Source organism: Stegostoma tigrinum, chromosome 28 (genome assembly GCF_030684315.1).
Source record: "Stegostoma tigrinum isolate sSteTig4 chromosome 28, sSteTig4.hap1, whole genome shotgun sequence".
Taxonomy (NCBI): domain Eukaryota; kingdom Metazoa; phylum Chordata; class Chondrichthyes; order Orectolobiformes; family Stegostomatidae; genus Stegostoma; species Stegostoma tigrinum.
The window spans coordinates 49,423,604-49,437,892 of record NC_081381.1 but is presented as its reverse complement, the minus strand read 5'-3'; the positions used below and the strand labels follow the sequence as shown (position 1 = coordinate 49,437,892).

The window sequence follows — 14,289 nt, the reverse complement described above, 5'->3', positions numbered from 1 at the left end:
AGAACAGTATATATTACAGAGAACAATAGTCTCCATCTGTAACTTGGAGAACAGCAGTCCCTGTCTATGTTACAGAGAACAGCAGTCCCCGTTAATGTTACAGAGAACAGCAGTCCCTGGGTATATTACAGAGATCCACAGTCTCTCTCTATGTTGTGGAGAACAGCAGTCCATGTCTGTATTTTAGACAACAACAGTCCCTGCCATATAGAGAACACCAGATTTTGATGCTCCAATCTCTCTGAAAAAAGTAATTTATTACAATCAGCTGTTAAGAGATTTGGTGACTGTGAGATTTTGATGTTCCAATGTGCTTATCTCGCTGAAATAAACATTTTAGTAGAATAAGCATCAGAGTTTAAGATATTTGTTAATTGTACTGTTGTCAGTACAGTTGAAAAAAGATTTTAAGATGTTTGCTGACTGCAAGATTTTTATGTTTGAATGTGCCTATCACACGGAAATAAGCACTTTAGTACAATTAGCATTAGATTTCATGAGATTTGATAGATGTGAGATTTTGATGTTCTCACTGAAATAGGTGATTTAATGCAACAGCATCAGATTTCAAGAAGTTTGATGGCTGTGAGATTTTCATGTTCAAATGTGCTTATCTGACCTTATAACCTGAACCTTCAATTTAGCCCTAGCCCTAACAATAGCCTTTATACCAAACCCTTCACCAAAACCCTAACCCTAACCCTGACACTATCCATAATGATTCCCTGACCCTAAACCTAACCCTTGCCCTAACCCTAATAGATGGTGGCAAGATGCTCCAGTCTGAGCTCTTCTGCTTGCTTTTGCTTTCTTTCTCCTTTTTTTTTCCCTTTTGTTGCAGTTTCTTTTCCATTGCCTCATCAACTTTTAACTTCTTCTGGAGAGAATGGGGAACAGAGTGTGTGTCCCAGAGCGGGAGCAGGGCAAACACAGTCTGAGTCCTGGGAGCGAATTACAGCCAGAGCCCGGAGTGGGGAGCAGAGGAAGTGTGGGCTGAGTCCCAAGAAGTGAATCAAGGCCAGAGTGGCAGCAGAGCAAGCATGGGCTGAGCTGGGAGCTGTGCTGTTGCTGGAGCTGGAGCAGGAGTGGAAGCAGAGTAAAGCCTGGGCCAGCCTTGCAGTCAAGTTCTAGATAGAGGCCAACATGTGGAGGTAGTATGAAGTTTGGAAGGCATGGATTCAGTGAAAAAGGATTTGAGTACTTTATTCTCAATCTGGACTTCTAAACTCTACATTCCATTGCTAGTCATTTCAATTCTGCAACAACACTGTCCCTCAAATCTATCCAATGGGAAACATTATAAACTTTTCACTGCATGCATTTGGGCGCATGTGATAATAAAGGCTATTTTATTCTATTCCACACTGAAATTGCAGTTTTGATGTGCATAAGTGCTTATATCAATGAGATGTGCACGTGGTAGCATCTAGAACAGGTTTTAGGAAGTTTGCTGGAAATGGAGATTTTTGTGTTCAAGCCACCTGATTGCATACAGATCTGCACTTCAGTGACATCTAACAGATTCTAAAAATGCTGGAAACAGAGATTTTGGTGTTCCAAGTTGGATACCTCACTGAGTCAAGTACTTCTGTGGAATCTAAATCAGATTTTAAGAAATCTAGTGGAAATAGAGGTTTTAGTGTGTCAAGTTCCTTGTCCAAGGTGCTTTTTGGGCGGCAGTGTGGCTCAGTGGTTAGCACCGCAGCCTCACAGCGCCAGGGTCCTTTGTTCAATTCCAGCCTCAGGCAACTGCCTGTGAGGAGTTTGCACATGTCTGTGTGGGTTTTCTCCGAGTGCTCCGGTTTCCTCCCACAGTCCAAAGATGTGCAGGCTAGGTGGATTGGCCATGCTAAATTGCCCATAGTGTTCAGGGGTGTGTGGGTTATAGGGGGATGGATCTGGGTGGGATGGTCCAAGGGGCAGTGTGGACTTGGTGGGCCAAAGGGCCTGTTTCTACACTGTAGGGAATCCAATCTAATCAAGTGAGTTATGCAGTTTAGTAACATCTAGAAGAGATTTTAAGAAGTCTAAATTGGAGAATTGGAGGTTCTGATGTCGAAAGTTGCATTTTGCAATGAGCTATCCAATGAGCATTTGCAATATATTTCAAGAACATGCAAGCGTTTTGCAGAATTTTGCTAGAAATTATGATTTTGGCGTTTAAACCTACTGATCTCACCCCAGATATGCATTTTAGAGACATTCACCACGTGTTCAGATATCTTGGAGTGGAAATGGTGATATTGTAGATAAGACTTGCTCGTCTGACTTTAGTTACATCTACAACAGATTTTAAGGACAATGCTTTATTTTTGATTTAGCCTCCTTCTCTCTTTCTCTCCCTACCTTCCTTTCACTTTGCTTGTAAATGTTTAATTGAGAGGTTAATTACAGGTAGTTAGTAGTTTAAAAAGAGAATAAAATTTAATAAGAAATGTCACAGTGATTTTGGTTTTGGCAAGAATTGCTGAATTGTGCATGTTCGCAATCTACTGGGTTTAGAAAAAAGTATGGATACAGTGCTGGTGTATATAGAGAACTGGGTTCAAGTCACACCTGCTCCAGAGGAGTGTCATAACATCTCCAAACACGAGATTGAAACCTGGCTTGATTAAACAGGATGATATTTTTTAAAAATGTGGGGACCGGGAAACAAAACTGTGGAGGCAGGAGTGACCCTTTTCCAACTTTGACACTTTTTACACTTTGAACGTTCAGGTTGAGAGTAAAACTAGTCTTTTTGATATTTATGAAATCTGTGTTAGGGTGGCTCCGTGGTTGGCACTGCTGCCTCACAGCACCAGGGACCTGGGCTTGATTCCCCCCTCCGGTGTCTGTGTATGTAGAGTCTGCACGTTCTCCCTGTGACAGCGTGGGTTTTCTTCGACTGTTCTGGATTCTTCTGACAATCCAAAAATGTGCAGGCTAGATGACTGTGCTAAATTGCCCATAGCGTTCAGGGATGTGTGGGTTATAGGGGGATAGATTTGGGTGGGTCTGAGCGTCAATGTGGACTTGTTGGGCCAAAGAGTCTGTTTCCACACTGTTGGATTCTATGCTATTTGTTATAAAATCATTTCACATAACTCTTGCACTGTGGAACATAGTTTTTTTTCCTCTGTTTTCTATTCTTTTATTAAAAGTAACTTAACAGCCTCTTATTGCAAAACATCAGACTAACGTTTTATCAAGCCAGATTTCAATCTGGGATCTGACCCATCCAATTTATAAATCATCAGCTAGCATGATTTGAGGAGATAGAAAGTTATCTATTAACTGCATTAACTAATTAAGCAAAAGGCTTGATTGTTTGGATCACAGTCTTAAAAGAAGTGGCTGAATTGCTTGTAAATTTTGCTGGATTCTGGCATGTTCCCAGTTTGAAGGAAATGTTCCAACAGTGAGAGAGAGAGAGAGAGAGAGAGAGAGGTGGGGGTGGGGGGTGGTGATAGGGTGCTAATCAGTGAGCTAATTTAATAATTGTCTTTGAAAAAATTCTGGAATCCATCAAATCCATCAAATGCTGGACATTTGGTAAAACAGAATACAATAGAGTCAACGTGATTTTGTGAATAGAAAATTATGTTTACCAAATTTATTAGCATCCTTTCAAGATGTAACAAGTAACAGGATTGACAAAAGTGAACCAACAGATGTTGTATTTCCAAAAGTCATTCGATATGACACATTGAGGATTATGTATGATAGGTAATTGGCTAACTAACAGGAAATAAAGTGTCAGAATATAAGGGCCATTTTTCTGTTGGCAGACTGTAAAAGACTTTGATGAAGGGATATTGGAGCCAAATTTGGTATGAAAACAAATTGAGAGAGGAATGCAAAGCGTGGAAATGACTAGGCAAAGTATTCACAAATTTGGTATAATGTGGGAAAATGTGAGTATTGTCAACTTTGGAAGAACAGAAAGCATTATTTTTTATGGGGCAAGTTAATGAGGACGAGACTTTTAAAATGTTGCAGCGAAAAGAATTTGGGTATACATTAACAACAAAAATTTAGCATGAAAACAAATCAGGAGAGTAAGTAGTATATTGGCCAGGGCAATGGAATATAAAAGTAGCAAAGTCTTGTTACAACTGCCCAGAACACTGGTGAAATGACATAGTCTTGGTCTCTTTATTAAAGCTGGTTATGCTTTCATTGGAAGAGGTTCAGAAAGCTTTACTCGTTGATCTCTGTGGTTATTGGTTATGAGAAAAGAGCAAACAGACATCTTGAAGGTTTGGAAGAGTAGTTTATTTAGAACTGTAAAATTTTAAAGGGGCTTGACAGGATACATGCTGAGATGGGAAGCATTTTTGTGGGAAGCTAGAAGTTCTGTAATAAGGGGAGGCCCCCCCCCCCATTGAGGGGATACAATTTTCATTCAGAGAGGATCACTAGTCTTTGGAATTCTGTTCTACAGATATGTTCAAGACTGAATTTTTGGATTTCATAAGGGTTATGGAGAATAGGCAGGAAAAGTGTTTTTGAAGCCAAGATCAAATCAGCAAGCAAGCTAGTGGGGCCAAGTGAGGGACTCCTACATTCTTATCATCTCAGTATTTTCCCTGCAACTGTTTTCCTATTCTCTTTCAGAATTTGGAGGTGAACAGTAAGCTCTAATGAGTTTTCTGATTCTCAACTCTAACCCTTTTCCCTCAAGGACAGTTTTGATTTCCAACATAAAATTTCCTCTCATCAGATATATTTTTATTGTTTTATGGCTCTATATTTCTGAGTATAAATGTATTTCTGTTTAATGTGATCTGATTCCATCTAAAGTTAGATTTGGATGGTTTACTTTGGATCCGATTTTTTTGATAATACTTGAACATTTACTGTGATTTACACTTGCAATTTACACCTCATCTCATCACTGTACTCTTACCAAATCTCAGTTGCATTCAGCACAAGATTATGACATTTATAAAAGGCAAGATTATCAAATGAATGGAGTCGATATGTGTAAATTGGAAGGAATTGAAAAGGTATGCAGACAGATTTATGTGGTGAGTCATAATGGAATTATAATGGAATATGGGGTCTAAATGAAGACTTGAATATCTTATTGGGTAAAAATAATTAAGTATTCAGTTGTGTGCCCAATACAATCTACAATCTAGATATGAGGAGAGATTTGAAGATTCTGCAGTACAAGTGAAAAGAGTTGTGCAAAAGTATGAAATCCTGGGGTTCACAAACTCCAAATAATTAAGTATTTGGGAATCACTGGGTAATGTTGAGGGTTTATGGGGTTTCCATGGATAATTGGATATTTGCAGCTACTATTGAAGATTTTGTAAGCCATGGGGTGGGAGGGTATCTGAATTACTGAATTATAAACTGAGTTTTAAAAAATGTTCGTCTATTACCTCATTCTTTATAGACGCACTGTTTAGATCCACTAACGTGATACTGTCCCTTAACTGCAACCAAATTTTTGGTTTCATGACCATACTCCAGCATTAAAACAGTTTTCTTGAGCATCACTGTCACTGATCACAAGCCTTTTAATCATTTCCTAAATAGTTTGAGGTCAGCAATGATAAGTTCACAGTCACACGTCTCTGAGGCAGGCATGACCCTTGTATCTCAGCACCTAACCTATCTGAACAGACTAATGTTACTTACATTTCTTTACACCTGGTACCACCTGGTATTTTCCATCCTATGGTTCCTATATCTGAACTATTATTTATCCTACTGGCAGATGATTCTGCATGTCATCTACATTGCTGGTTTCTTCTCTCTAATCTTTCATTTAATGCACACCCATCTTGTCAAGTCAGTTTAAAACCTCTAGCAAATTGCTAGATATTGGCCAATATCTGGTACAGGGAATAATTCTGAGATATTTATGTTAGAGGCTTTGCTCTTTAATTTCCTTCTCAGCTCCTGAAGCTCTATGTGAAGAAAATAATCCTCTGTTTTTGACATGTACAGTACCAGAAGTGTATCTATACACTTCTGGATTTCTCCTTCATCCCCTTGAAGTATTTTGCACTTACTTGGTGATGAATTTTAACCCAATAACAGAGAAATACAACATAATGGGATTGTGGTTGTAGATTTACACCCAACTCATGACATTTGTTGTGCCCTCTATAAAGTGATTTGCTCCATAGTTTTTATTCTGTTTCACTTCCTCAAGATTTTGTCATCCTCACTCATATTCAGCATTGAAAATTGGCTTTACAATCCCAGAGGATTCCTGTACTGACTGTATCTTTCTTTACGCACTATCCTTCTGAACTCTTACTCTTCAGAGTAAGCACTTCCTGGAATGTGTCCTGAAGGAAAGTTTCAGACACCAACAAATCTCCAAAGCTCCTCCTTCAGTCTCTCTAAATTCTCACTTTCACTTCATCATTTGACAGATTCTACAAACTGTCAGCAAACTTTCTGCACAATGCTTTGTGTTTCTGCAGATATCCTCTGTTAAATGCACTTTAGAACCACACTAGTATTATACTATACTGTATTGGGAGATTAATGGGGTTTGTATAATTATGAAGGTTGTGAGCCTTTGTTTTTGATTAAAATCTTACAAAATAAATGGGGTAGATATTAGAAATTTAGTGATGAAATCATTTTGATTTACTTCAGGACATTTCCAGTTTTACATTAACGTTGTAAATAAATCACTTTCTCTCCTCACAATTTGGTCTGTCCTTATGTTCCTTCACTTCTTGCCAGGGAGATGGGTAAAACTGAGTTCACTGAGAGATGGATGAAGACTCTCACTATCATGTCCAGTCAGTCATGTCCAATGTCCAATGTTTCCTGAATACCACCTCTGCATTCCTTTTGGCATAGATGTTGCTTATATAACAAAACGATTCATAAAGCAGAGTGTAATAATTTGCGATTATGATTTGTTATCGTTGTTTCAATGACACTGTGGGATTAGATTGTTATTGGGATGGTGGGATTGGTTTGTTGTTTCAATGACACTGTGGGATTAGATTGTTATTGGGATGGTGGGATTGGTTTGTTGTTTCAATGACACTGTGGGATTAGATTGTTATTGGGATGGTGGGATTGGTTTGTTGTTTCAATGACACTGTGGGATTAGATGGTTTGCCACAAAATTGATATTCAGTGGATGTCATTACATCTTAGATTGTGTTCCAAAGCTTTTGGAGGAAAGGCACTCTTAGATAAGTATACCATATGGATCAGACAACCAGCCTGTTATGTTACCAGCTGATGTTTATCCAAACTATAGCAGAGCCTTTTAACTGCTTTAAGTTCTAACTACTTATAAAGTCGAATAGGATTTTCAGTCAAAAAATGAGAGAGCCGGTGGGAAGTCATGCTTTAAACTCCCAATCAATAAATACTTGCTGTACACAACAAAGAAATATTAAAATGTAAAAGAATTGGTGAACAGTTTGACTTTTTGTAAGAATAAATTCAATGTAGCATCTTCTTCTAAACTCCAGTAGCAAATCACAGTATTAGTGAGAAAAGATACTGTATGGCATGGTGACATTACTGCAATGTTGACAGTAGAAAGAGCTGCCAAGCTTACAATTTCTATTAAACAAGTCACTGTCAGAGAAAAAGAACCATTTCAGGTTCAATTTCCCTAAAGTAAACTAGTCAATCCTTTCTTTATTGTTGTAAGTTTAGTATGAAGAGCTTTTATTTCTCCTTAGAAAGACATTTTTCTTAAATGGAAGGATCCAGCCTTAAAATGTTTCCTTTCCCAAATCCCTGAAGTCTTTTTGCAGATATATGGCAGTTGAAGTATTCTGAACCATGTACCAGAGTTGTATGTTAATATCATATATTTTTTCTGTTTTGTGTTTGTTGGTGGGAAAAGACAATTAAAGGTAATCACACAGGGAGTCTGTTGAATTAGGTGATTCTGGGTTAAATGTGTTGCTCCTGGTATAGTTGTACATTTATCCCTTGAATCCTTTTGAAGGACTTTTTCATATCAAAGATCATTTGCGTTTCTTTAGGAGCCATTCTTGTCTTCATAAAGTTCTTAAAAGGACTTTGCATGGTGAAGATCCCAGTTGAATATAGTCAATGTCTCATTGTTTCCTGAATTAAGCTCATTCAGAACCACAGTGAAGCAGACCACAGTTGCTATCAGACTTCCACTGACTGAATTTGATTCATCTGTGCTTGCATCATCTGAATACTGTTCAAAATTTTCTTCTGATGTCCTGCCAAGGTGACACCAACCCGAAGGATATCCCTAGGGGACAGAAAAATGTACATTGTAAGATAATGAAGGTATGAGATATTCCATTGTTGCTTTGCATTCATTGTTTTATTGCTTTCCTTGAATGCATGATTCATTCACTTTATTAATCGTGTAATTAACATTTCATTGAAACTTTAATATTATTCATTTAAACTAATAACATGTGAAATTGGAGTAGATGCAAGCCAGAAGACCCCAAAATTGTATCTCCAACTGTACCTTTGCAACTCCACAAATATAAAATGCAAAGCCTGGATACAGTTTAGATTTATGCTCATAAGCGGATGCCATAAAAATGCCAGGCAACAATCATCTTCAATTCCAGAATCCAACACTAAAAAAGGCCTGGAAACAGCTAAAGGCACTGCAGACAATTCTGCAGTGAGGTATTGTTATGCTGGACTGGCTTGATTAGTCAAGCAAAGTATTGGCCAGCCAACAGAGAATGGTGAAAAAGAAATAAAAAACAGTCAACTTGCTTTGACTGGGTTTTGGGTAGGAGGTAGTTTTGCTTTAGAAGCTGCTGAAATGGGAAGATCTCCATTATTCTTTCGTGATCAAATTATTGAAAGCTCTGAGAAATGAATCTGTAAATATCAATGAGTAAATGAACCAGAATATGTGGAAACTGTTTGCATTGATTGGTGACTTCAGAATTCAAGCTGGTAATATGTAATACAACCCATTTTCCAAGGATTTCAAGAAGACCTGGTATTCAGAGATTTTCAAATTAAACAAAATCCTTGTACCTCATTTGTGTTGCGTTTAGATGAGAATATTATTGCATGGTTCTAAGTGTGATTTCCTTTCTTTGAAAAGCAACCAAAAGAACCAAGCTCAACTCATTTCATAAGAACCTGAATTTGCACCTGAATTTCTATGACTTCTAAGTCGACGGACCAGGTACTGGAAAATAAGATTTGAATGAACACTGAATTCTTTGCAGACTCAATGGGGCTGACTAGTCTCTTTTGATGTTGTTGTATAATTCTAAATCAGCCTTACAATCTTGAAGGACAACAGGAGCAGCATCATGCAAAATATCACAGAAATTCAGAGTCCCATGAGGAAAAAATAAGATTTTTTTGTAAAATTCGAGTATATCTGAGTTTGCCAGTTTCATGCAGGCAGTCAGCAGATTCAAGCCTGTCTAATTGCTGTTCCAAATTGAATGGCCATTGGGACTCAGTCCTGTGCTGCATAAAGAATAAACACACATCAATTCAGATAACAAAAATAGGCTGCATTCAGGAACAGTGCAGAACCAAAAAAAATTCAATTCAAGTGAAATAGAAAGAGACACAAAGAACTATGCTGAAAGCACAGGAGAGCACAACATTAAATGAAAAGTGAAAAGACAACAGAACAGCAAGAAAACATTGAGACTAAATCCTCCACAATGAACAAAAGATAAAGCTATGATTTTCTGGCCATACAATAGGAGAAACAGTTACGTAAGTTATGGTGATACTGATAGTATTGGTAATATTTCAGGCTTATGCAAAGAGAGGATCAGAAAGATCTTAGATAACAAAGTGGATGAACACAACAGGCCAGGCAGGACCAGAGGAGCAAGAAAACTAACATTTCAGGTCTGGACCCTTTTTCAGAAATGGGAGGGGGGGAGGGTTCTTGCGCTGTAAGGCAGCAGTGCCAACTCACTGGCTTCTCCTGTTTTCCCACCATTGTCTTCCCAATGCTAAACACTAACATTGCAACTTAGAGTCGTAGAAACTAGTGTGGATACAGGCTATTCAGCCTATTAACTCCACACTGACCTTCCAAAGAGCATTCCACTCCCCACAGACATCCTCTCCCCATACTCTTCCTGCATTTCCCATGGCTTATCCATGTGCATTCATGGACACTACGGGCGATTTTATAGTTGCAGCCATTTTCTTCTCCACTGCTTAATCCCATTTTCCAGCTTGATGGAAGGTGAAAATGAGCACTCCTTGGCTCAGTTTCTACAGGTTGGTGAGGACCTGACCATGCAGACCCCCTTCCTGGTAGCCCTTCCCATTGGCTTTGCACCTTCCCGGCCAACATGTATCCATGAGCCTGCATCTGTCCACCTATTCCTCCATGCACCCAACTCCTGGCATTCAACACAATCATGCAGCTAGTCATACACTGCTCCTCTTCTTGAAGTCAGGATGGTCCTGACTGTAGATGGTTTCCACACTGTCCACATTATCCATGCTGTACCATATCCATATTTCACAATTTGAGATGACTCCCATTCAAAATTTTCATTTCCCATTCTCCACTGCCTGCAGCTCCCAAATCTGACGAATACGTTCACAAGTCAATCCAACTTCCTTTACTCTCAGTTTCTGTGACTGGGCTGTGGCTCGCCTCCTTCAGCAACCTAACCAGAGAGTTCTAGACAAGAAGTGACAGACCCCTGTACATCTCCTTAATTGCGTAATCCTAGTCCATGGACTAGCCACTAAGGAGCCACAGGTCTGACCATAGAACATAGAACATTACAGCACAGTACAGGCCCTTCAGCCCTCGATGTTGTGCCGACCTGTCATACCGATCTCAAGCCCATCTAACCTACACTATTTCATGTACGTCCATATGCTTATCCAATGACGACTTAAATGTACCCAAAGTTGGCGAATCTACTACCATTGCAGGCAAAGCGTTCCATTCCCTTACTACTCTCTGAGTAAAGAAACTACCTCTGACATCTGTCCTATATCTTTCACCCCTCAATTTAAAGCTATGCCCCCTTGTGCTCGCCGTCACCATCTTCGCAAAAAGGCTCTCCCTATCCACCCTATCTCACCCTCTGATTATTTTATATGTTTCAATTAAGTCACCTCTCAACCTTCTTCTCTCTAATGACAACAGCCTCAAGTCCCTCAGCCTTTCCTCGTAAGACCTTCCCTCCATACCAGGCAACATCCTAGTAAATCTCCTCTGCATCCTTTCCAAAGCTTCCACATCCTTCTTATAATGCGGTGACCAGAACTGTACACAATATTCCAAGTGCGGCCGCACCAGAGTTTTGTACAGCTTCACCATAACCTCTTGGTTCCGGAACCTGATCCCTCTATTAATAAAAGCTAAAACACTGTATGCCTTCTTAACAGCCCTGTCAACCTGGGTGGCAACTTTCAAGGATCTGTGTACATTATAGAGATCGTGTGACACCGAGATCTCTCTGCTCATCTACACTACTAAGAATCTTACCATTAGCCCTGTGCTTTGCCTACCGGTTACTCCTACCAAAGTGCATCACCTCACACTTGTCTGCATTAAACTCCATTTGCCACCTCTCAGCCCAGTTCTGCAGCTTATCTATGAAGGCTGTTTGAATGGAGAGAATTAATTCATATGCATGAAAGTCCACATATTGTCCCAAATGTCCTTGATCCATTGGATAGCTGTTGGGATGGGATTGTGTTGTCAATCACCAGTTAATTTTTTTGGCAATTAATTTTAATGTGAAGCAGTTTAGGTTATAATGTAATTGTATTTTGAACTGCAGTGAGCAGCCCGGGACCCAGAATATTGCAGTGCAAAAGGGACGCAACTTCTGCAAAAAGATCCTTTAGGGCACTAGAGGGCAGCATTGGAGAACGTGCATTGATTTGTTTGACTTTTGCATTTTCTCCACTGGGTAATGTTCCAACCTCATCAGATATGACCCTTGCCAAAGCCATCAGCAGCTACAAGACACAGTATCACTGAAGCACCATATCACAGCATTTATAGTCATAGAGTCATAGAGACATACAGCATGGAAACAGACACTTTGGTCTAACTTATTCATGCCGACCAGATATCCTAGATAAATCTAATCCCACTTGCCAGCATTTGGCCTATATCCCTGAAAACCCTTCATATATATGTACCCATCCAGCTTCCTTTTAGATGTTGTAATTGTACCAGCCTCCACTACTTCTTCTGGCAGTTCATTTCCTACATGCACTTGCCTCTGCGTGAAAAAGTTGCCCCTTTAAAATCTTTCTTCTCTCACCTTAAACCGATGCTGTCTAGTTTTTGACTGCCCCCACCCCAGAGAAAAGAGATTGTACATCTACCCTATCCATATATCTCATGATTTATGAATCTCTATAATGTCAACCCCCAGCCTTTGATGCTCCGGGGAAAAATAGCCCCAGCCTATTCAGCCTCTTCATAACTTAACCCTCTAATCTTGGCAACATCCTTGTAAATCTTTTCTCAACCCTTTCAAGTTTCACAACATTGTTCCTATTGCAAGGTGACCAGACTTGCACGCAGTATTCTGAAAGTGGCCTAAACAATGTCCTGTACGGCCACATCATGACCTCCCAATCCCTAAACTCAATGCACTGACCAATAAAAGCAAGCATACAAAATGCCTTCTTCACTATCCTATCCACCTGCAACTCCACTTTCAAGGAACTATGAACCTGCACTCCAAGGTCTCTTTGTTCAGCAACACTTCCCCAGACCTTACCACTAAGTGTATAAGTCCTGCCCTGATTTGCCTTTTCAAAAGGCAGCACTTCACATTTATCTGAATTAAACAAAAAGGGTTTGAATTTTAGGTAGATCTGCAAATCTCTTAGTTAGGTGGAGCACTGACTCCTGGTAATAATGCACTGATACCATGTAGCTTCTTTAATTGATGTAGTAACAAAGTTTTGATGCGGTACCAAAAATCTGCAAGCAGACTTTGAGGATTTTGAAACCTTTTGAACTTCTAATTTCAGCTTGAATCAGCGAGTTGAAAAGCATATGGCAGCTGAAATTTAGTGCAGTGAAATGTGCGGTCATACGTTTTCATCAAATCAAGTGAAGACATACAAAGATGACCAAAAATAATTAAGGGGGTGGAATAGTACCGGAGACCTGGTAGGTGAGGAATGATGTGGAGATCAGTGTCTTGAATGATTATGATGTTTTGTACAGATCGAACTTCCCAGACTGCAGTTGTGTGACTAAGCAGGTAATGAGCATTGCTTTGCAAATGACCCACTGTGGTAATAATGGGTGAATTGACGTTTTGACCATGACCCACTCCCTGGATTTGAGAGGACTGAACTCTGTACAAGAACATCCCAACTGGAAGCTTAACTATGGCCAAGCCCCAGGACTAGTATCGGAGGCTGCCACTGACTTCCTATTAGTACCATTATAAAGATTTTGCCGTGGATTTTGGTGGCGGATACCCACTTTCAGAACTGTTGCTTGCTGCATATTTAGTGCAACTGCCATGTCAGCTGCTGTCATATTGTAAGACTGATGCAGCCACACGGAAAGCCACATACTGCCAATTGGATGCATGCTCACTTGACTGAGGACTCCTGACCAGCAAGGCAGGCTAACAAAGTGTGGAGCTGGATGAACACAGCAGGCCAAGCAGCATCTCAGGAGCACAAAAGCTGAGTTTCGGGCCTAGACCCTTCATCAGACAGCAGCAAGGCAGGCTACCTGGTTGTGCTATTAAGCACAGTAGGACAAGGGAAGGTCTTGAGCATCCAGGCATTAAGTAATCATGTGCGAAGAGAGCAAGCATTCAGCCTGGAGATGCAGCCTGGTCCTATCATAAGATGGTTGCCAAAAGTGACTTTGCATAAACCTTTCAATGCTGGTATGCCCTACAGTGCAGTTATGTGCTTTCTAATTGGACTAAAAGTGTATCAGAGAGTGCATTGATGGCTGAGAGAGTTTGGAAAATGTCCGTGGATGAGGTAGGCATGCAGCTGGGGGTGTTCTTCACAATCAGTGATGAGATGAAGTCTACGGATACTCTCTAATTTGAATGTTGAGCATTCTCAATGTCTAGATTGTTTGGCATGTTAGGTGATATAGGATATTGAATATTCATAAAGTGTGTTTTGCTGGTAATGAAGAAATTAACAAGCAATAATCCCCTTTAACAGGCAATCTATAGAATTTGCTGCTGAGCTTTGCCACCTGGAAAAGGCATAAAATATGCAGCAAATTACTCTGATGTCAAAATGTGCCTCATTGGACTTCTTCCTAATTGTGTCATATCTTTCATTTGCCCTTTGTCCAGTGACAATTAAGACCCCAGTTGAGATATTTACAGTTTGTTT

General features: G+C 39.8%; 1 protein-coding gene across 2 annotated transcripts in view; it reads right to left on the bottom strand.

Moving 5' to 3' along the window:
• Positions 1–3,632: 3,632 nt before the first annotated feature.
• Positions 3,633–14,289, bottom strand: part of LOC125466639 (ephrin type-B receptor 2) — a 761,045-nt gene continuing 750,388 nt past the window's right edge. For both annotated transcript variants that reach the window (XM_048561431.2, XM_048561432.2), the window contains one exon: positions 3,633–8,215. In XM_048561431.2, the coding sequence (XP_048417388.1) occupies positions 8,107–8,215 (109 nt within the window). In that variant the 3' untranslated portion in view covers positions 3,633–8,106. The remainder of the gene's footprint in view (positions 8,216–14,289) is intronic.